Source organism: Diabrotica undecimpunctata, chromosome 4 (genome assembly GCF_040954645.1).
Source record: "Diabrotica undecimpunctata isolate CICGRU chromosome 4, icDiaUnde3, whole genome shotgun sequence".
Classification (NCBI taxonomy): Eukaryota; Metazoa; Arthropoda; class Insecta; order Coleoptera; family Chrysomelidae; genus Diabrotica; species Diabrotica undecimpunctata.
This window is the reverse complement of record NC_092806.1, coordinates 97,081,345-97,108,385: the sequence shown is the minus strand read 5'-3', so window position 1 is coordinate 97,108,385 and position 27,041 is coordinate 97,081,345. Positions and strand designations below refer to the sequence as shown.

General features: G+C 30.1%; 1 protein-coding gene across 2 annotated transcripts in view; it reads right to left on the bottom strand.

The window, feature by feature from the left end:
- Ide (Insulin degrading metalloproteinase) overlaps positions 1-27,041 on the bottom strand; it is a 163,888-nt gene that overhangs the window by 5,397 nt on the left and 131,450 nt on the right. For both annotated transcript variants that reach the window (XM_072529962.1, XM_072529963.1), the window contains 10 exons: positions 21,591-21,791; positions 21,182-21,319; positions 21,020-21,123; positions 20,199-20,301; positions 17,805-17,900; positions 17,638-17,747; positions 12,959-13,103; positions 12,796-12,906; positions 7,505-7,625; positions 2,407-2,768 (listed from right to left, as the gene is read on the bottom strand). In XM_072529962.1, coding sequence (XP_072386063.1) covers positions 2,407-2,768; positions 7,505-7,625; positions 12,796-12,906; positions 12,959-13,103; positions 17,638-17,747; positions 17,805-17,900; positions 20,199-20,301; positions 21,020-21,123; positions 21,182-21,319; positions 21,591-21,791 — 1,491 coding nt within the window. The remainder of the gene's footprint in view (positions 1-2,406; positions 2,769-7,504; positions 7,626-12,795; positions 12,907-12,958; positions 13,104-17,637; positions 17,748-17,804; positions 17,901-20,198; positions 20,302-21,019; positions 21,124-21,181; positions 21,320-21,590; positions 21,792-27,041) is intronic.

Below are 27,041 nucleotides of genomic sequence, written 5' to 3'. Positions count from 1 at the left end.
AGCGAACCCTCAGATGCCTTGAAATTGTCAATTCCAAGCTCAGTTGCAAAGAAACTCAGGTTTTGTCCTGACCACAGGCCCACAAAGAGGAATATGGTTCATACGCTACTGCTGGAACAACTGAAGCATAGCACGATCTAAATCTTTGTACTGAGCTTGCTTTTCACCTTTCTCTATTGCCCCAGTTATCGATAACTTTTCTTCAATCGAGAGCACTTTATGCTTTTTCGAAAATATGTCTATCTATATATCTAAAATGTTCACACACTGAGACTCAACTGAAACTGGAAGTGAGAAGTCCTCAATAGATGACAACATCTGTGTGAAAACAGTTGGGCACGCCGCGCGAACAATAAAAGCGTGTCACTTAACCGTTGGATAACAATGAGTAGGAAAGGTGGCCGCATTCCTTAAGCGCGAAACAAAACAACCGCTGGACAATGACCTTGCCACTCGTGACTCAGGTAGTTTGAGCTTTAAAAACAATAACACATTTGCAATTATAACATACACAATAACACTATTGGACGCTGAAAAGTCATCATTATAAAGAGAGAATGATATCGGTATAGAGAAATAATTAATACATTGTCCTTATGACGAACCAAACAACGTGGAAATTTAACTGTATAATAATTTGTGTACATAAAATTTGTCAATTTAAATTATGTACAGATTGGAATTGCCCAGTATTAAGTTTTTCGTGTATAAACACTTTAAATTTCTATTATTCTAAGAACGATTTGTGAGTGAAAGTAGGTAAACAATGCATGGGGGTTTTGTGGAAATTATTAGCAGAGATTAAGATCGAGGCAAAACAAGTAATTAGAAATCGGAGGGTAGAATTTCCTAGGAACAGGTAAAATGATTACGACGGGAAATTCAAAGACTTTCAAAGGATATTTGTGTTGACCAATAAAAAGGAAGGAATGTTCATTGAGAGAAGGGGGCTACATCAGAGGAGAAATTTTGGAGCAGCAGTATGTTCGAGATAGCAGATGGAAGCAGTTGGTGACTTAGAAAAAATAAAAAGTGCCGGTCTACTTAACGTAACAAAAGTTTTTTGGCATCCGTAAAAGTAAAAAAGTAGAAAGTGAATTTTTTTTAAAAAGTACTACTACTACTAAGGATTTCCACAGTTTTCACTGTCTTCCTTCACTCAACCGTTTTCTCCAATTTTCCCTGTCATTCCAGTCTCCATCTCGCAGGGTTCTTTTCTCCATAGCCTCGTCGATTTCATCTCTGAATGACCTTCGGGGTCTTCCTCTCTTTCTTCTTCCAATCGGGCTCCATTCTGTGATTTTGTTTATCCAGCGTCCTCTGTCCGGTCTTCTGACGTGGCCGTACCAGGATAGTAAAAATTTTTAGTTTTTAGTTTAATAATAGTTAATAGTTTTTAAAAAGTAAAAGATTAAATTCAGTGATCAGTGACAACAGTTTGTAAGTACTCAATTAATTATATTTCCAATTTCGTAATGTGTTTTAAAAGTATTTCTTAGAACCAGTAATAATTCATTTTGTATCTATACTGGGTAATTTGCTATCTTTAAATATAATGTACAATATTTTTTTATATTGTACATTAAATTAAATACTCGTTTCAGAGAGTATTTGTTTAAACAATTTATTCTATCATTAAAAATTTGCATTTATTTCTTTGGTATAAACACAATATTTTTTATTATACGGTTATAATTTATTTTTGAATTTTATTTATCCATAAGCTTTCTGAGTATTGGTTTTGTATTTCTGTCGTTTGAATGACGCAAAACCCTGAGATTACTTATTAATTTGAGCTAGCCCAAGAAGAGTTTTGATCTATTAGGCAAATTAAAAATAAATACGATTACAATTTTTCATAATTACATTAAGAAAATAAGTAGAATTAAAACAATATATATATATATATATATATATATATATATATATATATATATATATATATATATATATATATATATATATATATATATATATATATATATATATATATATATATACTTTCTTTTTATACAAAATTCTGTCTACTTCCATTAGTATGTTTCAATCAATTTATTTTTATATATACACCATACTAGATTTATATATAATTACGTCTCAAAGCTCACCGTTGTGTCCTTCAAAACACCTGAGCGCCGGTTAATTTTTTGACAGGAAAACCTGATATCCCTCACTCTGGTTATATATATATATATATATATATATATATATATATATATATACTTAATTGCCAAACCTCGTACGTAAAAAAAATTCATAACTTATAAGTGGAGGGAGGCACATATGCCTCATCAAAAACTTAATCAAATGTAAGATGTACGTAAAAAATTCGAAATTAGATACATATTCAAGAAATTATTTTACAAATGAATCCGTAAACTTAATATACTTCATTTATGAACTTACCTTAGTACGTAAAATGTTGAAACAAGGTTCCTGTACAATTTGGGCAACCAATTCAAGTTTTACGTTGTTTTCCTTCGACTGTAGCCCACACTGGTAATATAGTTCTATACAGGAAGATTTATGAACGTCATTACTGACTTCGTAAGAATAATTAGATCCATCTTCCAGTTTCAATTCTCTGTTAAGAAGAAGTTGTCTAGGAAGTAGGGGGGACATGCTCATCGCCGTTGTGAGACTATCTTCCACTATATGGACTAGTTCAAGTGCTTTTTCTTTATTAACATTACCGTGAATCAGGCACTCAATGTGCATTTTGGACAACATTTGTGGAATAAAAGCTTCCAATCTTTCGATTGTCAATTCTGGAAAAAAAAGTACATGATTATTATTAGATATACAACATGTTTCTTGTACACACAAAGACTACAGTGGGATAGGCGAAACTATACAAAGACACCGAAATAATTAAAATTAATACAAAGTTAAACTGTAATACAAAGCAAAATCAAGATTGGTAAAATACGAGGGTTGTTTGATATTAATCTTAGATTAAAAATACGATTAATTACATAACGAATTTCCTATCCCTGGTAGTGCAGAAAATTTAGTGTTTATTCCTACTTAGATAATCATCATAAGATCCTAATCATCCAGCCTGTTACATTCACTGTTGAACACAGATATTTTCTTCTGTTCTGAGCTAATTGGATCCAGTTTTTTCTCACTTTTTTTGTCAATTCTCGGTACGATTCCATCATTATCACCATTATCGATCCTAATCATCCAGCCTGTTCCATCCACTGTTGAACACAGATATTGTTTTCAGTTCTGAGCTAATTGGATCCAGTTTTTTCTCACTTTTTTTGTCAATGCTCGGTACGATTCCAATATATTTTTCTTCAACGTATGTTATATGAATACATTTGTTCTAGAATTTGATAACTGTTTGTGAACAAGATTACTATATATCCCCTTCTTAGGAGGACGACTAAATTTATAATTAGAAAATTGGAAACTGTTTTATTTTTAGTTTTATGAACAAAAGATATTCTTTATAAAAAGTTGTGCATGTTCTACAACCTAATATACAAACATTAAATTTTTTTAGGCATATGTGGTTTGTCAAAAATTGTGAATTGTGGATATACATAAACTTTATATTTTTGACAAACCGCCTATATGATTAAACAAAATTTAAAGTCTGCACCATATGTACAATATATATATATATATATATATATATATATATATATATATATATATATATATATATATATATATATATCAAGAAAAGGAGTACGACCGTCAATCCAATATAAATTAAGATACACTCGAAGAGTGGTAGGTTTTTCGATCAAAGTGGAGAAATAAAAGACAAAAAAGGTGGCTATTTCATCTGTTTATTGAAGACGTTTCGCTTTCTATTCAGAAAGCATCATCAGTTCATCTAAAAAGAACAATATGAAAAACCAAACATCCATAGAAAAGTTGTTATAAGTGTGTTACCTTAAAACGATATGTAGCAGTCAATGATATTAAATATGTAAAGAAGCTTCTGAAAATGGACATTATAAGATTATGTTGTATAAACAATTAATTGAAACTAAATACAGTTTACAAATTCACTCAAACTTAGCACAGCAAAAGAACATGTAGTAATTGTAAATGTATATAAAAAATATGTAAAAAACTTAAGTAAAAAACATTAATTTTCAGAGAACTAAAAAGATCATAAGATACACTTCCAACAGTATTTTATTATTATTAGTATTATTATTAATTAAATTTGATTTTGACTTTGGGTAACATTATTAAATTGATTAAGATTGAATTAAGTGACATTTAATATATATATATATATATATATATATATATATATATATATATATATATATATATATATATATATATAGTAAACTCTTAAATATTGGGGAAATCTGCAAGAAATACTCTAATGTGTATCAATTGTTTCGCCGAACGTTTTCGCCAAAGAGAATTAATTTGGCTTCTTCAGGGCTGAAAGAGAATAAATTATAATTAGCTACCATATATTATCTATTAAAACATTATTGATCTTACCGTAACTTAGAATTGTAGAGTTAGAATATTAAAAAACTTTGCTAGTAACATAGTGGTGTTTTTTGTTACTATGTGCAAAAAAAGTTTTTTATAAGAATTGAAATGTATGGTAGCTTCGAACTTGACACGCAAAGGCTTACCCAAGGTTAATCGAAAAACCCAATGCAACTACATTTAAAAGGAGGTAATTCTTTGAAATGTCGGCAATAACTAAATTTTTGATTTTTAGATAGTTAAAAGTGAGGTTCTGTTTAAGCCAGAACGCAAGCGCTGACAACTTCATTATAGTTGGTATGAATCTTTATGCCGTTAAGGTTCATTGGTAAAAACGAATGAATTTAAATCCCAGTGAAGGGAAATATTATTTTGATTTTCTTTATTTAATTATATTATATTGTTCATGTATTATTGAATCTTATTGAGACGTATCTAAGAAAAGCAAGGGAATGTTAGCAAGCTACATTAATCAAGATTGTTAGGGCAAGATCAGCCCTAACAATTAATAATCTTTATTCTAAGATAAAAGATAAGACTCCCATAGATAGGCTTAGTAATATTGTCTACAACATTCCATGTCTCTCTTGCAACAATTCCTACATCGGTCAAACATCTCAATTATTGAAATCACGTATTACACTACACAAAAGTGATTCTCGACTTCACCCTGACCGTTGTGCATTAGCCAAACATGTCCATTCCACTGGTCATCTCATGGACTATACCAACACCACAATTCTCCACCGTGAGAACAATAAATCTAAAAGAGAGTTCATTGAAATGTCTTATATTTTTCTTAACGATTTCACCATTAATGTTAAGAGTGACATCAAGAATCTAAGCGATATATACCACCTGTTACTTAAATCAGATACCAAAAACAATACTATATCACAGATTACTAACTTGACTGATATATCCATTAACAACTAACATACCTTTATAATTAATTTTCATTAACAAAAAATATATAACATTCCCTTGCTTTTCTTAGATACGTCTCAATAAGATTCAATAATACATGAACAATATAATATAATTAAATAAAGAAAATCAAAATAATATTTCCCTTCACTGGGATTTAAATTCATTCGTTTTTACCAATGAACCTTAACGACATAAAGATTCATACCAACTATAATGAAGTTGTCAGCGCTTGCGTTCTGGCTTAAACAGAACCTCACTTTTAACTATCTAAAAATCAAAAATTTAGTTATTGCCGACATTTCAAAGAATTACCTCCTTTTAAATGTAGTTGCATTGGGTTTTTCGATTAACCTTGGGTAAGCCTTTGCGTGTCAAGTTCGAAGCTACCATACATTTCAATTCTTATAAAAAACTTTTTTTGCACATAGTAACAAAAAACACCACTATGTTACTAGCAAAGTTTTTTAATATTCTAACTCTACAATTCTAAGTTACGGTAAGATCAATAATGTTTTAATAGATAATATATCGTAGCTAATTATAATTTATTCTCTTTCAGCCCTGAAGAAGCCAAATTAATTCTCTTTGGCGAAAACGTTCGGCGAAACAATTGATACACATTAGAGTATTTCTTGCAGATTTCCCCAATATTTAAGAGTTTACTATTTAACTAATCTGCAAAGATTAAATTTCTTTTCTTTTCTATATATATATATATATATATATATATATATATATATATATATATATATATATATAATGAAGTTACCACTCTTAGCTTCTTAGTGGCTGTCAGTGAAATGAGAACAACAGGTAGGAACCACGCAGAAAAGAGAGTGGCCTTGAGGTCAAAATATGAGAGAACAGCAAGGCGTATTTAAATAGTCTAAGTTGTGGCTGAATAGAAAGTCAACAGGTGAAGACTGATTCAACTTCCAACAGTCCAAGGTTCATAACATTTGGAACTGAGACTAATAAAGATTCTATGAATCAATTTTAATTATAAAATTTTATTAAAATATTTGATCAGAAACAATAAAATGTAAATTGAATGAATCTAAGTTAAATAAAGTAAAAAAATATTTTATTTTATTTTTATTTGAAATTATAAATGTGAATAAAATAAAAAATAAAATTCAAATGTCTCCAAACGTCTTCAATAAATAGATGAAGTAGCTACCTTCTTTGTCTTTTATTTCTCCACTTTGACCGAAAAACCCACCACTCTTCGAGTGTACCTTAATTTATTTATATATATATATATATATATATATATATATATATATATATATATATATATATATATATATATATATATATATATATATATATATATATATATATATAATAGTCTCCCGTTTTATACCGCTGTCGCGGCTTTGGGAGTATAGCAGGGTAGTCTGCTATATCTAGGGCCTACGGTATACAAGGAAGGTAACATGGCCAGTGCTACGCTTCAACCGTCTATTATTACCCCTGGTTTTACCCAAGGTACTCATTTTTATTCAGGCTGAGTCGACCCGGGGCCTATAGACATTTTTAAAATGTCTAGATGTTCTTGCCGGCGGTAGGATTCGAACTCCGGACCACCGGCTTGCGAGGCAAGCATCCTACCGCTTGCGCTACGCAGACCCCTATATATATATATAATATATATATATATATATATATATATATATAATATATATATATATATATATATATATATATATATATATATAAATAAATATATATATATATATATGTATATGTATATATATATATATATATATATATATATATATATATATTAATATTCCATTCCATTTGTTATAACTTCTAGATGTTCCAGTATTTAAATCACTTCTTAGATTACCATCTTTTTACTTTAATGATCTGAATTTTTTCTTTTAGCTTGATAGCTCGATTTATCTCGATAAAATTTATACTTCGTATAATCCGAATTTTTTATTTTAACTATTTGGGAACACAATAAACAAATTCAAATCAAATTAAACTCTTGATAAATATAAAATATAAGAAAAGAATAAGTCTACAGTTCACCAGTTACGTAATATATAATGTACAGTAAACTACAAGAAATCAAAAAACTTACGATCAGTTGCTGCTAGAAGTTCTTGTTTTGTCCATGAATGTTCCGTCAACAGAACAGTTAAATAATATACGGCATGTTGATAGGGTTGCTCGGCAGCAAAGTTTTTCAAATTTCGTATGTACTACAAAAATAATTATTAAGTAACTTCATAAAGTAATAAATAAAATTAAATTAATCTATAAAAAATAGAAATAAGAGCAGTGGGTATTAAATACAAACATCGCAAAATGTTGAAATGAAAACGGAGAGTTGTTGATAAACTTTTAAACCAGTAAAAATTCAGAATAAATCTAGTCCAAAGATCCACACAAGTATAAATTCGGCAACATCCTAGGCCAAAGCTGCCCTACAAAGTACAAGTATTAGAACTAACAATACAAGATATTTGAAAAAACCAATATTTATAATTTATAAACGGTACGATACTATTAGCCTAAGATCCCACTGCAGGATCACTACGTTCAAAACGTAGTTAATCCAACTCACATTTTTACATACATTTAAAATTAGGAGGTTGGCACATTGATTATAGGTTGCCAGTCAAAAAGTGGCCGCAAATATTTTTAATTGAATTAATAGTAATAGGTAAATTTTTGACAAAAATTTTACTTTGTTCATTTATTTTTTAGATAAAATACGCTGATCATAGCGTATATGCAAGTCTTTGCGATGATTCAAATTCATCATCAAATGCAGGTCAAAAGTTTCATTTTTTAAAAGCTGCGTTGGAGAGTTATGCCAAACGAACAATAGAAGGTTTTACTGATTCACAAGACTACGATGCTGCGTGGAATATACTTTGTGACAAATTCGATCGAAAAAAGTTTCTAGTAGACACCCACTTAAAATATATATTCAATTTAAAATTGGATGCATAATTCAGAGGGGTAAGTTTCAAAGCATTTGTCATGCTTAGAAGGAATGAATCTCACTAAAGAGTCTCTATGGGATATGAAAATTATTCATCTTGTTTACAATAAATTACACACAATATATCAAAATAAATGGAAAGAATATCACACTTCAGTAGAATTGCCTCAGTTGAACGAATTTCTTAAATTTTTTAAACAGAGACAAGAAACAAAGACAATCATAAGAAGAGCCTCATTCCTCCTCAATGATAACCGTCAAAAGTCACTCTGGGTTTCAGAAACCTATACCATCTCGATCACAATTTCATTTATCATTAAATCAAGTTCAGTGCAATTGTTGCAAGAGTGATCATTTAATATATTCTTGCCCCGAATTTTTAAGATTAACAATTAATGGCAGATGGGAAAAGATTAAATCTTTAAAACTTTGTCCGTATTGTTTACATTTTGGTCACTCCAAGGAAAGGTGCAGTAGCGGATCATATCGTAAGTGGACACTTAAACACAACACGTTATTACACCAGGATTATTCTTGTTCACATACACAGTCAAATGTATACAACAACAATCAGTACAATTCACGAGATAGAATTTAATCAGTAGGTGTGCACAGCCATCCAAATGATAGTGACTAGTTGTCAAACAATACACAAGCAATTTCTCACAATGTTCAAGCAATTTTAGTCCCAAATTAACAATGCTTAGTTGCAGACAGAGTTACATAATCTAATCTAATTCTGTCGACAGTAACCTTCAAGGTAAAATACCAAAACAATCAATTGAATCAATGTAGAGAGCTCTGCTCAATTCAGGTGCTCAATTCCATTTGATTACCGAATAGTTTGTCAAACGGTTAGGGTTACCATTTACCAATACTGAATTAGCTATTATCGGTATTAACCAAGTGGTTTCTACTTTAAAAAAGAAAACTTCAGTTACAATTTTTTTCAAACACAAATAATTTCCAATTTCCATTATATTGTTATGTAACACCCTTCATTTCAACTATTTCGTTACAACAATGTGATATCTACAATTTTCATTCCTCAAAATATCGAATTGTCTGATTCAACTTTGATTAACTTGACATGATCATAGGTACCAGTTTGTTCTGGGAATTGCCATTAGAGGACAATATTAAATCAGGAAAACATGCACCAGTGCTTCAAAAGACCAAACTTGTATGAGTAATATCTGCTACTGTAATGAATGCGACATCAACTTCCTTATGCAATGTTTCACAATGCTTTATACTAGAAGACAACATGTTACGTAAATTCTGGGAACTGAATGAGATAAATAAATCTATGACGTTATCAAAAGATGACGTCCAGTGTGAGGAACTATTTACCAAACCCACTCGAAGAAATGAAAATGATCAGTTTGAAGTCTTTCAAATATTCTACCAATTTATTGGGAGATTAAAAAAAAATGGCAAAAAAAACATTTCATATCACTAGAAAACCGATTCAAAATTCATTCTCAATTATATCAACTATATAAATATTTTATACATGAATATATCGATTTAGGTCACGTGACCAGAGTGGAAAGCACCATGGCATATACAAGCCTAGTAGTCTGACTACTCAACTTACAGTGGTCTTCGATGGATCAAGTCCAAGTAGTTCTGGATGGTCTCTCAATGAGTTACAATATGTTGGACCAAAGGTGCAAAATAACATCTTTGACATTCTAATTAGGTTCCGACTATACAAATATGTTATGCCTGCTGACGTTAGTAAAATGTATAAGCAGACACTTATACATGATGCACACAAGCCCCTTCAACAATCCTGTGGAGAAACAACCCAGCAGATAAATTAATAATCATACTTAGCAATACAAGGCATAAATCAATTAGCAATTGATCATTGTAATACATTACCGACAGCTTCACAGACAATTCTTCATGATTTCTATGTTGATGGCCTAGTAACGGGGTCCAATGATCTTTGAGAATTACAAGTCCGATGTAAAGATATTTCAGACATATTAATATAAATACAATTCATACTTAGAAAATGGGTTACAAATAATCAGATTGTTCTAATGAACATTCCATGTTGAGATATTCGGAATACAGTTTTAAATTTCGGTGAAAATGAAAGTTGTAAAACCTTAGGTAATTTAACAGCAACAAAGACATTATAAATTTTAAAATATCTTCAATTCTACACGATAATTCGATTACTAAGAGAAATATATTATTTATTATTTTACTGATCTGGGATCCTCTTGGTTTTCTCTCTCCAGTAATTGTACTTTCTAAACTCATAATTCGGAAATGATGGACCATCAAATTAAATTGGGACGAAAAGGTTCATCATCACATTAATATTCAATATGATGATGACACAAATTTACAATCAACTGTCTCAATTCAATCTAGACATGTCCTTGGATCCAATCATTCCATACTAGACATTCATTGTTTCTGCGATGCATCCCAAGATACTTATGCAAGCTGCATAAATATTTCTGAACATTGATGCAAGTGGTAATTATCAAAGTCATTTAATTGGCTCCAAAAGTAAAGTTGCACCATTAAAGCGACTCACAATTCCCAGATTAGAGTTGTGCTACCGTACTGGGAGCACAATTAACAGACCAAGTTATCAATGCCAATTCACCGTCAGTACGATATACTATTGGTCAGACTCTCAGATAGTAGTATGTTGGAAAAAAAGGATCCTAATCAGTTCCAACAATTCGTAGCCAACAGTGTCGCCAAAATTCAACAGTTAACCAACTAGCACGATTGACATCCAACTAGGCAATACTAAAGAAAATCCTTCAGACCTGGCTTTCAGAGTTTAATAGGAAGATGTAGTTAACTTTGAATTATGGAGAAAGGGGCCAATTTTTCTGCATGGTCCTATAACACATATCCGCACCTCTTGCCATGTGTTCAGAAATGTAAAATAATGAGAATTATTTAAATTTGCCGCGCATTTGTAGACGGGGCCTTAGCTGTATTGGCGGTTGACACTTCATGTCTTGCCGAAAAAGAGAAGAGTCGCCACCCTCCAGCCGAGAGTGACAGTCGGTCGAAAAAATAGGTTAACAGATGGCATGTCGATATAGTCGATATTATTTTGTTATAAGAGTTTGGATAATAAATTTGGTATCTGTGCACATATCCTTTAATTTTTACTAGAGATACAGTCCACTAGCGAAGTTAAACCAGCGCACCAGTTACAAGGGCGAAAAGAATCATTCAAGAGAACAAGAATGGTCTAACCTACGCCAACACCATGCTTGAAATCGAACTTCCTTAAAAAAATGTTGAAAGTTCGATGTTATTACTTACTCTGTACCACTCTTTCTGTTTTATCGATTTTGTAATATTTCAACTTTAAAGCATGTCGTTAGTTAATGTCTTCAATTTCGTAACAACGTCTGTAAAAAAAGGTCATAAAGAACGATAGGTCCTTTAACTTTTTTAGAAGTAGAGCAAGCATCATTGCGACTAATTAAACTTGCATAATTGGATTCATTTGCGGAGGAAATATCTATTTTAAATTCCAATAAACCATTACCACCCAAACATAAACTTTCAATTCTAACCCTACTTTTAGATGGAAACTATGTATTACGAATAGAAGGGCGACTTAGATTATCTGCATTAGACTTTAACTCTAAACACCCTTCATTATTTTTGGACTCAGATTTATGTAGGATGTATCTTTCACATCCAAAGTATTCTTCATGATCTAAACATATGCTTACTTACTAGCCATCTCTCACAATTAGAAATCAACTTGTTGGTCAATGGAAAATAATACGTCATGGGGACTTTAGCTATGAGCACCTTTTTTTATAAAAAAATTGAAATTTATTAAATAGTATGTCAAAATGATGAAATTTTGAAAGACCACAAAGTTATGAATAAAAATGTCTAATACTCCTTCTAAACGTAGGTACCATTTATGAATGCATTTTAAAAAATGCATTCACATCAAAATATGAAGTTTAAATAAATAAATATAAATAAATCACACTAAATAAATAAACACAATGCTGTTTCCTTAAAGACAACTATTTTGGAAATATTTAAATTTAAAAAAAATATAAAACTTATTTAGATAAGCTGATTTACGTCAAATCGACATAAAATGAGTTCTACAATTAGTCATTTTCTTTTGTGAAGAGCGTTTGTAGACACCCTGTATAGGTATACAGAATGACTGAGGTCAGAGTAGTAAAAATATTTAGCAGAAGATCATTATTAGTGGGAATGCCATCAGTAGGACCATGACGAAAACGCTGTAGCGATAATATACTGCAAGTATATTGAAAAACAGGCTATATGCCTAGAAACAAGAATATAAAATGACAAAATAAAAATTTACAAATATACAACCCATCATCAACTTTAAATGAAACTAAAAAATTAGTGAAAGATATTTAACTTACAGTTTCTTTGAGTATATTAAACCTCTTAGGATCAATCTTGAAATTGGTTAATTTCTCCATGATTTTTTTCAATAATATATGTTGTTTATTATTGTATCCGCCAATACCAAGCTAAAAAATGGATAGATATAAAACAGTATTCAAACTGGTTAAATATACTTACAATCAAACCATATTTTGTATTAATTAACTCCCATTTCAAACCTGCAAGCTCAGCTGCATACGCATACTCGTTTAAGGCATCTTTGAAAAGTTGTACCAACATATGGGTTAAATTACAATTTAATGGATCTAAATATGCCAGAGGGCTGAAAAAATAATATACTGAATAAGTTTCTTTATTTTTTAGATAAAAAATACTGATTAAATATTATTATCTAGGGGGATTAAACCACAATTGATTGTAATGAGAATTGCATTTTAAAGGATTTCCAGTTTCCATTTCCAATCCGAAAATCGTTTCCAAAAAAATTAATTTTATTAGATTTAACCTTTAAATATTTACAAATTTATAAATTATTCAATGTATAAACATTTACAGATTATTATAATCTAATTTCTTAATTTAATTTTTTTTTTAAAAAGATTTGCAGATTCGAAATCTAAACGCCAAAACAAAAATGTAAAATGTAATCCTCATAAAAAGCAATCCTATATAGAATAATATTTAACTTAAACATGTTACAAGAAAACAACTTCAGAATCTCTTTAAAAATAGTGATAGTTTCCGGTTAACGCTAGTAACATCTTTCAAGAGGCGGACTAAGGTAATTTTTGGGGCCTGAAAATTAAGTTTTTAATTTTTTCCTTTTTATAATTAATTATGCAAGTGGATTGCATTAAAAAATTTGTAAGAAGAAACACTTGAGTATTAAATCTATTTGTGACACCAGGTGGTCTGCTCGTTCCGATGCTGTGAAATCCTTAAAGGGAAATTATGAAGATATTAAACATTGTTTACATCATTGTTTCTTAAACAAAGATGAAAAACCATTAACAAGGTCCGAAGCTGCCGGTTTACATAAAAAAATTTGATAAATTTGAGTATGTACTGTTACTTGCTATATGGGAAAAGATTTGAGAGATAATAAATGTTTCAAACAAAACTCTTTAACAAAAAGACAAATACATAAATACAGCAGTTTTAATATATGATTTATTGATAGATTTCATACAAACTGTTGAACATGATTTTGACAATTTGGAAAAAGAAGCAGAAAAATAAGATATTGCATTATACTAATGATAAACAACGGCAGAAAATACGAAAACTATGTCATCAAGAAATTCCAGAACATAAAATAAGATTCAGTAGCAAAGAACATTTTAAAGTTAATATTTTTGTTGTTGTAGGCGATTCTTTACTGATCGCATAAAGATCTGACGGATATTAAACTATTAACAATAAATTCAAAACAATTTTTCATGATAGTAGTGATGTTAGTGTCTCTTCAATAGAGAAATTAAAATTATATGAAAAACGAAGTATTACAATTTAAGACTTTTATAAATAAATAAAATATTATTTCGCCATGTGGTCATTTATTCAGGAAAATGTTATTGCAACATTTCCAAATTTAAACACATTCCGAATCATTTATTTAACACTTCCAATAAGCAATGCAAGCCGTGAAAGATTATTATCAGTAGAACAAAAAAATTTAAGATCCACATTAGACCAACAAAAATTAAATGGTTTATCATTACTTTATAAAGAAACAGTTATTAAATATCTAATCAATCTGGATATATTTGTTTAAGTATTATTGTTTGTTTTAATAAACAATATTTAGGAATGGATAAATAGGAATGGAATTACAATGTTGCCTAGGGCCCGCTTTAGCGTTAGTCCGCCACTGCATTCAATAATTATCTTAATGCAAAATAATCTGAATACATAATAAAAGTCAACTGTAGGTGCTCTCTTCTATTTGTTTTATGACTTTCTTCTTGCATACCTTCTTTGCCCATATGCTTGATGCATTTATGATTGCCCCATGACCAACCCAGTTTCACTAGAGTTAGTTTGTGAATTTTACCGTCTTGTCGCGTATTAAGGTTCTTGGGCGTTATTCCTCGTTTTATTATCCGCGTTAATAATTTTGATCATTGGTCTTTCTATTTTTTTTTAAGTGATTCCCAATTTATATGTTGGTGTTGCCGTACGATTAAATGTGTCGGCTCTGCACATTATAATGGGCAAAACACACTCGCCAAAAATCTTACAACACAGTGCCTTAGTTTTCTTATTTGGAGTCCGTCGCGAGGTTATCTGAGATTAGAACAATATTGTCAATGAAACATAAATGATCCAATCTATCCATTAATGTTTATTCTTACGTCATGTCATCTCAATCTGGTTTCTAGGCACATTCCAGAATAGCTGTTAAAAGTTTGGTGATATGATGTCTTGTTACCTAACACATCTTCCTATATTTAGTTTCTGACCGTCTGTGTGGAGTCTTATGCTCCTAATTACAGTTATGTAGATGCTGTTGAAGAGCTGCCGAACAAGCAAATATGTTGAGACTATTATGTGGTCCATTCTGCATAAGAATATTCCAAGTGTCAAATGACTTCCAGAAATCTACGAAAATAAATATCAAGATCTTATTGTATTCCAGCGTTTGCTCAATCACGATCTTAGGACATTATAAACGTTTATTTGTTAAATAGGCACTACGAAATTCAGCATGTTTTCCCGGTTGATAGATGTCTACTTTTTTTTCGAACCTTATTGTAATAACAATAAAAAAAACATTTTGTAGATATGATTAAGCATATTGTTGTAAGTAGAATACCTTTAATTATTGTAAGTAGAAATAACTTAGTCTTGTGTAATAATATAACAAAATTATTCTTATTCAGCAAATAACTAATACAGAACATAAATCAAAATAATATGCAGTAAATATAACAGTTTTTAGATTAATGTTATACAAGTTTTTAGGAAAACGTTCATAACTGTCGATTGTGACGAGCAATTATTATTAAGTAAAAGGCCACTTATATCAGTTAACAACGGCAAAAGAGTGGGCTTTGAAAAAATGACAGTTTTAATATTATTACCTTTTTAATCGGTATGTGTGGCTTGCCTGTAATTTTAAAAATTATTTTTTCTGTAGTAGAATTAACAGATATGATCTGGATATTAGGAAAAAGTTTGAGATATTGCGTACTTGCATCCAGAATATATCAACAGCGATATCTTGACCGAAGGAAGGCAAACGTAAGAGCTTTTGAAAAATTAATGAATCGATTTATTCGCACTGGGTCAGTTGTATCTGAAAAAAATGAGAGAACCTCTGTTACAAGTGAAGAAAACTATTACAAGTGAAGAAAACGAATATTATGTAGTAAGCTACTACTGTGGATCCCCACGTCAACATGACATTAATCAAATTTCGGAGGCAAAAATCCTCCCTAAACATAAAATGCATCCCTACCGCATACAGTTACATCAAGAATTGACAGTCGATGGTTATCATCGCAGATTAAACTTTTTGTCAATAATCTCAACAGCAAGCGCTAGCGACCGATTTTTTTTTCGATTATATGCTTTTTGGAGATGAGGCTATATTTCACAAAAATGGAACAGTGAATCGAAAAATTTTCATCACTACTTTATTAACAGTCATAGTCAAACTTGGTGGTCTATAAATGTTTTGAGGTGGTATTGTTGGGGACTAGATTGGCCCACATTTTTTGACGGTCGTGTGAATAGTGCTGTATATCTGGATTTTCTGCATAATAATTTGTTTTACTACTTCAAAATATTCCACTTAATAATCGAAAAAGAACGTGGTTTTTACATAAAGGTATTCCAGTCCATCACACTGCTCTTATTCACAATCATCTCAATAATAACTTTCCTGTGAGGAGGATTGGCAGAGGAGGACCAACTGTTTGACCACCGCGATCACTGGAATTGTCAAAAATTGTTTTTTTCATGTGGGGCTATATAAAAAAACCTTGTGTACCAGAAGTCTCCAACAACGAAGATAAGCTTTTATTAATATTGACTTACAAATCTGTTAAGAAATGTGGTTCGGTCATTTGAATATTGGTTACAAACTTGCATAGACGTGGAAGGTGGACACGTTGAACATTTACTTTAGACTTATTTCCCTGATATCAGATTAATTGTTACATTCATTACGTATTGTTATTGTTTGTATTTTTTATTCATTTTTTATCGAATAACAATAATCTTATTATATTATTACACAATACTAAGTTATTTCTAGTTACAAAAATTGAAGTAAAGGTATTCACAAAATTTGAAGGAAACTAAAAAATAACGAGTTTAGGTATACGGAATGTTTCATAAAAATGAAAGAGTATCATAAATGAAATATTTAAAAAAATAAAATATAATGCACATTTAAAAAATATAAAAAAATCGTAATTTTCTTTTGTAGTTCAACCTGTATACGAATATTTTTCAATGATTTCTGTTAAACTCAGTTTGAAAACTAGAACATATTGTTTATCTTATTATATAAAATAAATAATTATTTATGTATTCTTTAGGGTGTTCATTTCATAGCAATGTCGAAATAAAAATGGTCATAGCTCGTTAAATATCCTGTATAGTAGTATGAAACTTGATATTGTAAGAACAAGGATTATGAGAGGAATCTATATATGAGAAAATATACAGGGTGTCTTATCTAAAAAATTGTATGTTTACTTTATCACGTAGATAATTACCCTGTAGAATTCGGTATATTTTCCATGCCTGGAGAATATTATTGCCTACATTTTTTGTAAATAACATAAAATTTGTTTTTTTGCGATTTGTTGTTTTGTGTGCAGTTTATTTTTTAGAAAAAAACTTACCTAACGAAATCGCACATGAGATGCGATTTTGGCAGTAAAAATTGATCATCTTGTTTAAACCATACTCTGGTCAGCGCAGTATCTTCAATTATTACAGGAAATTCGGTAACCTAAAATAATAAAAAGAATATACTTCGTGGTATATAACATCAAATCCTCTCACTTACATCCTCATCCAGTGGATACAAACTAAAATCTGTAGGAATAAATTCGTTCTTTTCGGGCATTTTCAAATCTGGACACAGTCCAGTTTGTTTCCACGCCTAAAAAGGGAAAAATATTAAAATGTTAATAGTACGTTGCATTTGCTTAATATTAAACATACCATTGCATTTAAACATTAGCAAAAGAAGTGAAATCGGCAGAGGGAACAAAAAAGTATTTTGCAAAATATCCATACACATAATTCTCCAAGAAAATAAGGAGAAAGAAAAAATCCCCCGCGTATATATTGATTTTCTCTATAAAAAAATCGAAATAAGAATCTTTTAAAGAATTACCTGCTAATACTTCTAAACAAACTGTATAACATTCCAATAAAGATTATTTAGCATAAAAACCAGTACAATAATTTAAAAAGACGTTTAGAACTCTTAGTCTCAGAACTGAGATTTCAATTGCTAATTTTTTCACAAAATTGTTAAAAATATAGATTACTGTAATTGTGAGGAAAGATTTATTAAGCAAAATCTTTTAAAGCTTTATGTTACTTTATATTTCCTTTGTTTACATGCAAGAAGTTTATTATCGAAGTGAATACTTCCTATCGCTCGGTATTATGTTTTTGCACAGACCCGAATTCATATTAGCGTGCCTCGAACAATCTAGATGCATGTAGTAACCTAGCGGTATACAGTAATATACATAATATACATACATTTACTTATATACTTATTATAAAAATAAAATGACGTTGATCAAGATTTTAGTTCCTTATTTGTACCACTAGGGAGCGGTCATGTCAACGGTATTACTGCTTCTAAAATATGAACGAGTGGGGGAACAAATGCAACTTTAGATATTTTGATATGTAGATGCTGCGTGGTCGTAGAATAGCATTAAATTTTTGCGTTTTATAAAATTTTTTGAAGAAAATAAAATGTTATTTTAATTCTTTTAGAAAAAATATTGTGATTCAAATGTTTAATTTAAATATGTACAAATCTACAAATATTATAATTAAAACTCTCTTTGTGAAAATTATGTTTTACTAGTAGTTGATATTTTAAAACAAGATTAAATAGTACCTATTGGCAAAATGGAAAATTTCAAAATTTAGTCAAGTTTCATTGAATGCTTTTTGAACAGGATAATTGTTTAATGAAATAATTTTAAACATATTTTAAAAAGTTTAATGAAAAGTCTTGAGAAAATGAGATTTTTGGTTGAATATATTTTGAAAAATTTTTAAAATGTTTTGTAAAATTTTGAACAGGAAAACAGTATAATAAAAAGTTACGTGACGGTTTTTCGTTGTGTTGAAACAAACCTATTTTTAATTCAAAGTTATAAAATTTTATTTACATGTAATAAAAAAATTTTTACTTTTAATATTGAAAATTTCATACCTTTTTAAGTTTAAAATTAAAAATTTAACAATTTAATATATTAAAAATAAAGATTTTATTGTAAAAAAAACAAAAAAAGACAGTTTGCAAATTAATGGCATGGAAATTTTATTAAGCGTGGATGCATAGGTTAAACACTTAAACAGTTCCATTCGTACTACATTCCCACTTCCCCCTAACTGTATTTTTCATGATGGTTTTAAGCCGACAGCCACGGTTTGAGTTTATGCAGTCAGGAGTGTTTTGAAGTATAATAATTGACCAAATCGCCCCTTTGAAATGTCCTATATGCGTCTATATTCTTGACTAGTAAATTCGAAAACGTTATGTTGTGATGTATCCTGAAAGGTCCTTTTTAATTATACACCTTTTATGAAGGATTTTTAAACAAAACTTTTTTAAATAAAATTACTTAAAATTAAATCAAATTAATTAAAATTAAACAAAATTATGTAAAAATAAACAAAATTTTATGATACTAAATAAAATTAAACAAAATTAAAAAAAATATATAAATTTAAATAAAACTAATTAAAATTAAATTAAATAATATTAAAAATAATTAGGTAAAATTAAATAAAATTAAGTATAATTAAATAAAATTATGAAAATTCAATAAAATTAAACAAAATTAAGTAAAATTAAACAACATTAAAAATACAAAAAAAATAAATAAAATGAACTGAAATTAAGTAAAATTAAATAAAATTATGTAAATAAAATTAAATAATATTAAATTAAATTAAATTTAAAAATTTTTAAACTGAAAAAACTTAAAGGTGTGATTTTATTATAAAAAATATTAATTAGTTCAGTAAACGCAGATGTAAAATTATTTGTTTAAATCTTCTAGTAATAACGCGCTATCCCCAAGTGCCACGCGTCGTTTTTGATTGACTGTAGATGGCGATAGATTAGATATATATATATATATATATATATATATATATATATATATATATATATATATATATTTAATTATATTATACGTACCTCTATAGTTTCTTTGGGAATATCAACTTTCTTATACTTAGTTCCATACCAGGGTTCTGTCTCGTTAAGTTCATTTTCGAATTTCTTAGCTATCACAGATATTCTAAAAAAAGATATGTACGTTTAATTCATGTTACTAATTAAGTAAGATTTACATTTTTTAAAAATTATATAATCAAAAGACCTACCAAAAAGCGCATGCGTTTACGGTTAGTGTTTTGTTATGATATATTAGTTTCCATGTTTATAGGTCATGATCTATAATTTTTTCTTTCTAAAGACTCGTCTGCGACTTCGGCAGGCATTATAAAAAAATTTCTGCAACTTTAGTATATGTCTTCCGTAATTGAACTCAAATAAGTGCACTATTTGCAGCCTTTGTGTTTCCCCGTTATATGTCGGTTGGTCTAAATCGGTAGTCGAATGTTCGGTTATGGGTGTTTTTGAATTTATATAGTCTCTCTGAAGATCTGTGTAGATAGTAGTTTGATATTATACTGTCTTATAATAAAATCTGTTGGTTGTCTTCTATGATGGTAAATTTTACAACAGTTGATATTTCGTAGTGATCGAAGTATTTTTTTGATTCATTTCTTTGTAGTTACCCCTTTCCAGTCCCTATTTTATTCACTTACTTACGACTTAGCTCTCCAACCAAAATAAGAGTAGTTGTTCGCAGACGTTTCGGTTTATTTGGTTACCCTATCTCCAGCCCAGTAATTTCTGTCCCCAGTTTCCCCCCCAGTACCCCCTATAAGTGATACCCAATGTGATAGGCAAATTATAACCGCTACACTAGGGAAACAATTAAAATACTATACCTAACATTATCTGGAACAAAACTATTCCATACACTTTCAACAAGATCAGGACGCCATTCACGTAACATGTAATTTGCACTGAGGATGTCTTCCATTGGATATTCCTTAAAAATAAATAAACTTCAAACTGATTCAATTTTAAAACACAATAAAATGACTTACTTGTATACTATGAACTAACGACGAGATATATGTTCTAGGAGATTCTTTATCTTTAAATCTAAATATCATATGTCCAATATTTTTATTTTCATCCTGCACCCACTGCTGTGGGCCTTCTTTTTTCAACATGTTCAAATACTAAAAATAAAAATTAGTAAATTAGTAATTGTAATAAGTAAATTAGTTTTCAAACTGCACAAATATATTTTGATTTATTTCGTAATATACATTTTAACAAAAATCAGATTTTGAATTCCAAGCTGTTAACTATAGAATAATTATCCTCAAACTAGAAGCCAAGCCGCACAACCTCAACATCATCATCATCATTCTGGATTTTACAACCCTATGTAGGTCCAGCCTCCTAATATAAATAAAATAAAAATTAATAATAGGAGTTTATACACACCTGGAACACTAATTCGATGATTTCATCAATGTGGTCCATGCCTTCTTCTGTCAAATCGACGGCTATGGCGAAAAAGCCTATACCTCTAGGAGCAGGTTTACTTCCGGCTACTAAATTATTGGACCATCCTCGAGCCTTAAGTACAGACAAAATACTACCTGGACCTTCATGGCCCATTAAATGACTTATATAATGACTAGGCTAAAAAAATATCTTATGTAATGTATATATTATGTAAAAGATCCATACAAAATAATCAAAATAATAATTATTTCCTAGTAGTGCTTAAAAGAGACGAGATGTGTAGTATATCTTTATATCGATAGGTAGAGCAAGACAGCCATGAATTTAATATTATTTTTTGTTTAATTTATACGTTTTGTTCATGTAAATTAAATTAAATTCGAAGTTATTGTAACGGTAAGTTGTTGTATGTAATATATTTGAAACACACATTCCCGCAGTGAACCAACAATAGGTAGATTTAAAAGATTGTTTAAAATAACATATACGAGGATTAAACATTAAGTTGGAGGTCTTTTTGAATCACGTGACACAACCGCAACAGATCGTAGTGGGGCTGGCATCTTTAGCATGACTCAGTTCAAGTTCCTGTTTTTCTGATTATCAGTTGCTTTTGTTTTCTGAATCGTATTTAGTGATTTTTCGATATTTGTGCATTTGTGTTAAGTTTTATGTTAAAATAAGTATAGGGTGATCAACTTTGTGGCAAAGTCCGCTATATTCGTTATTATAGGAGATACCAAGAAAGATACTGAGAAGAGTATATGGCCCGGTGCAAGAGGAAGACGGCACATGGAGAATCAGAAGAAACGGCGAGTTTAATGAACTGAATGAAGGGTATGACATTGTAATATTTGTGAAAAGTCAAAGACTGTCATGACTGGGGCATGTTCAGCGACCGGAAGACACGAAAACGACAAGATGTTACAGTGGAAGCCGGTAGGAAGGCGGAAAAAGGAAGGCCGGGGACGAGATGGTTGGATGACGTGGAAGACGACCTGAAAACCATGAATATAAGACAATGGAGGAGAAGGGCCCAAGAGAGATCTGAATGGAAGGACATAGCCTGACAGGCAAAGACCCATCCAGAGTTATGATGCCAAAAGAAGAAGAATAGTACCTTGTAGTGATATGAAATGTAAGGTGATCCATTTAAATTTCCAATAAAATAATGTACCTATTTGCGTTTTGACTTACCCTGTATTCGATTCAATTAATGTTATCAAAATTACTTATTTCTATAACTGTTTACTATTTTTAAAAAACTATGGCTACAACAGGTTGTTGCTTTCGTAACCCTTTTCAATTATACATGGTGTTGAACTTGTTATGATTTTCATCGAAATTTGGTTATAAATATTTAAATACTCTGTATAACAGAAAAAAACTGTATATTCTTGTAACAAGAAGTGGATGTTAAATTTAGAATAAAATACTGGGTGTTTCATTAAAAAAATATATTTTTGATGCGGTATAGTGTTACGAAAGACCCTGTATATTTGTAACTAATTTTAAAATGTGAAGCTTACAACTTTAAAATTTGTTTACATAACTTCTTTATTATCTCCTATATTAACATATATAACGGACTTTTTCACAAAACTCGATCACCCTGTATATTACAATTATAGTTTTCGAATTATCATTAGAAAATGAATGTTTCAGTCTGTTGCGGTATCATGAGTGCTTCAGCAGGTGTACAGAAAGTCGGATGTCAATCCACGTTCACGACGATCATCGACTTTGGAATGATGAAGGGCATATTAAAAGAGTATAAATTCTTAAGTCGTCAAATCGTAGTCTAGCCAGGAATGCAACATTTCATTGGTGATACCAAGAAATTCTAACACAACATATGCACTGGGTGGCTGCAAAGTTTGTTCCAGGGCTTCTTGTCAAGGACTAAAAACAACGCAGAGTTCAGGTTTGTCAGAACTTCTATATACACATGGAATGGAATCTTTTTAAAACGCATCATCACTGGGAACGATACGTGGATTAAAGGCTTTGACTTGGACACAAAAGTCCAATTATCTCAATTGAAACCAAAAACTTCCCTGATCTCTAAAAAGGCACGGAAAAGGTAATATAATTTCAAAAGCACGCTCACTGTGTTTTTATCTAAAAGGAAAATGGGAATTAGGTGCACCATCAAATTGGGTGCATTGGATGCATTCCACAAGAACCGTTATCAGAATCATTCAAGCCAACAAAGGTACGTTGAAGGGAAGAATATTTAATGATTTATAATATTTTTAAATATAATTGTTAAGCATTAATCGTGAAACTTTTTGATCAGTGCTTGTAGGTTACTTAAAAAGACATTTCAGAGACTCTATTATATAATGGCTAGTGTAATGTAAGTAACTTGTTTAAACGCAAACACATAGTTGGTGTGCAAAAAATTAGATAAAAATGAAATCGAGTTAGTAAAAAAAATAAACTGGGATCAAATACATATCATTATCATTTAAATAAAATATCCCATAAAATTTTTGTAAATAAAAGGAAGAATGTGAAAAATGCTGTCCTTTCACCGGCAGTCTTTAATTTATTTTTCTAGAACTAAGTTCTTTTTCAAGTTTCGACTTCACTAAAGCTCTACAAAATATCAAACACATGATCAAGATCGATGAAAATTGAAAAGACACCATTTTCATAAGTTCATAAGTGGATGATACCGACGGTCGTAAAGCAGAAAGTTTAACAAAGACATCATTAAAAGAATCATCCGATATTTTACAAGTTGCGTAACTATCTATCGCTAACCAGACACAGACATAAAAGTCAAAGTAGAGCATGCTATAATTAGGTACGTCGTTAAAACAAAAAATATCTTAAAAGCTTAATGCAGCTCTTTAATACCTACTGGTAAAATAGCCCATACCTACTAATCTATATCACCGAACAACGGTGTTGTTCGGTGTCTATATGTTCTAAATGGATGGACAGCATTTTTAGGATGAACATTATACTAGTTGGAACACCTAGTTCACAGTAAAAAATAAAAAAGCAAAATTTAAGGCAACCGTGGCCACGAGCGACATAATGGCAATATTTTTTAATTTACTTATATATTTAACTAAATCGCCACAATTTTTAAAATAAAAAAAAAGAATAAATATTTCAGTGGATATCTACCTAGAAGGTAATAGGCCTTCATAGGATTATGAAGAAAATGACAACATAACCTTAATTCAATTAACCAAAAAAAAATAAATAAAATTATTATCACAGTATAGACAAAAAGTTGTTAGTTGTTATTTATACTGTGTTATTATGGAGTTCTGCGATGAATATGAACACACAATAGAAAATGTATTATATTTTCCACGAAGTATCCCTTCTAAAGAAGCAGAAAAATTATATCTAGAAGTTTTAAGTTGTGATTGCCTAAATGAATGCAGTATGCAAAGTTGTGGGTGCTTTACAAATAGTGGAAGTGTTTATAAGTATGAAAATGTACTGGACATAGAAAATTATAAACTGCATGAGACCAAAGCTGCGTTACCTTTATTTGAATGTAATGTGAATTGTTCTTGTTCAAAAACGATTTGTGGGAACAGATTAGTTCAGTATGGACCCAGGAAAGGTTTAATGGTAAAACCTTGTTCAGATACCAACAAGGGGCTTGGATTATTTACAACAAGATCAATACATGCTGGAAATTTTGTGTGTGAATATGCTGGTGAAGTTTTGACAGAAGCTGAAGCTAAAACTAGGTTTAAATTGTATGAAAAACTATATAAAATGAATTATATATTATGTGTTAATGAAATATTTGATCACTATAAATTAAAAACATTTATTGACCCTACAACATATGGCAATATTGGAAGGTATATAAATCACAGTTGTAGTCCAAACTGTAAATTAGTTATTGTTAAAGAAAATAATGCAATGCCAATTATAGCAATATTTGCTAATAAAAATCTAGAACCAGAGACAGAGATTACATATGATTATGGAGAAGAACAAACAGACAGTAGTGGATATTGCTCAATAAAACCATGTTTTTGTAATGAAAGCAAGTGTAGAAAATACTTACCACTTGATTTAAGTTTAACTTAACCAAAAAAGTAAATTTACTTTAAAAAAAAAGCTTTTATAAAGTAAATTTCTATTATATTATTTTATGGATTTTGCAATTTTATAATTTATATAAAACATTAACGATTAATGATTTGTTTCTTTCGACATTAATTTATAACAACAATCTTAATCTATACATTCTTTGCATTTATAGATCACCTGATTCTTCCATGCAACTATTTTTTCAGAATGTTTTAAATTTGTTAGATGACCTGTCCAATAAAAGCAGAAAGATTCTATGTGGTGATTTGAATATTAATTACCCTGTTGCTTATGCTACTTAATTATCCTTGGTCAATATATTTGAATCATATGGTTTCACAATGTACGTTTTTTCTCCTACAAGAATTACTAAAACAACATCTACCACAATTGATTATATTGTCTCAGATTTCTCATCCCTTAATGTGTGCCCTACAATTAATAATGTAGGACTACCCTGGAGTACCAAAGCTATCCTCATATCAGCCAAGAATATGCGTTCACTACTGTACATCAAAAAATTTACTACCAACGTTTTGTCACTGAATACACCTCCAAGTGCAGAGCAACCTATCTAAAACTTATCAAAACAGCTAAAAAAATGTACTATCAGAATCGTCTGGGAAGCTCTAAAAATGTTGCAAGGGAAACTTGGTCCATAACAAATGATCTTCGAAATAAAACTAACACAGCTTAAATATTTTCTCTTCCAAACCCTGAAACTCTAAATGAATACTTCGTTAATGTGAGTAAAATATAACATCAACTATTCTGCCACAACAAGATCCTATTTATTATCTCTCCAATTCAAAAAAGGTCTCAAATTCATTCTTTATGACCAGTTGATAAATCTGAACTGATCCAAACAATCAGTAGTATCGAAAAGCAAATCTTCCTGCAGTACTGATGGACTATCCATAAAAATTTTCATAAATCTCTCAAAAAATGTGTTGGTCTCACTAATTAATGATTCCTTTGAAAAAGGTATATTTCCAGAGTGCCTAACGACAGTCATTATTATTCCTCTTCATAAGGGTGCTGAAAAATCTAATGTCTGAAACTATAGACCTATTGCCTTACTACCGGTCCTATCCAAAATTATTGAGAGACTTATAAAAGCCCGACTTATGTCCTTTCTCATTGAAAACAACATTGTATCAAAAAGTCAGTTCGGCTTTTTATCTAAGCTTTTGATTGTGTACATCACAACATTTTAATAAAAAAACTAAATTTCTACAGAATTCGAGGTATTTCTTTGAATTGGTTCTAATCTTACTTGAGGAATAGGAAACAACTAGTTAGAGCAAATGATAGTGACTAGTCACAAAAGCATTGTATTTGGAGTACCACAAG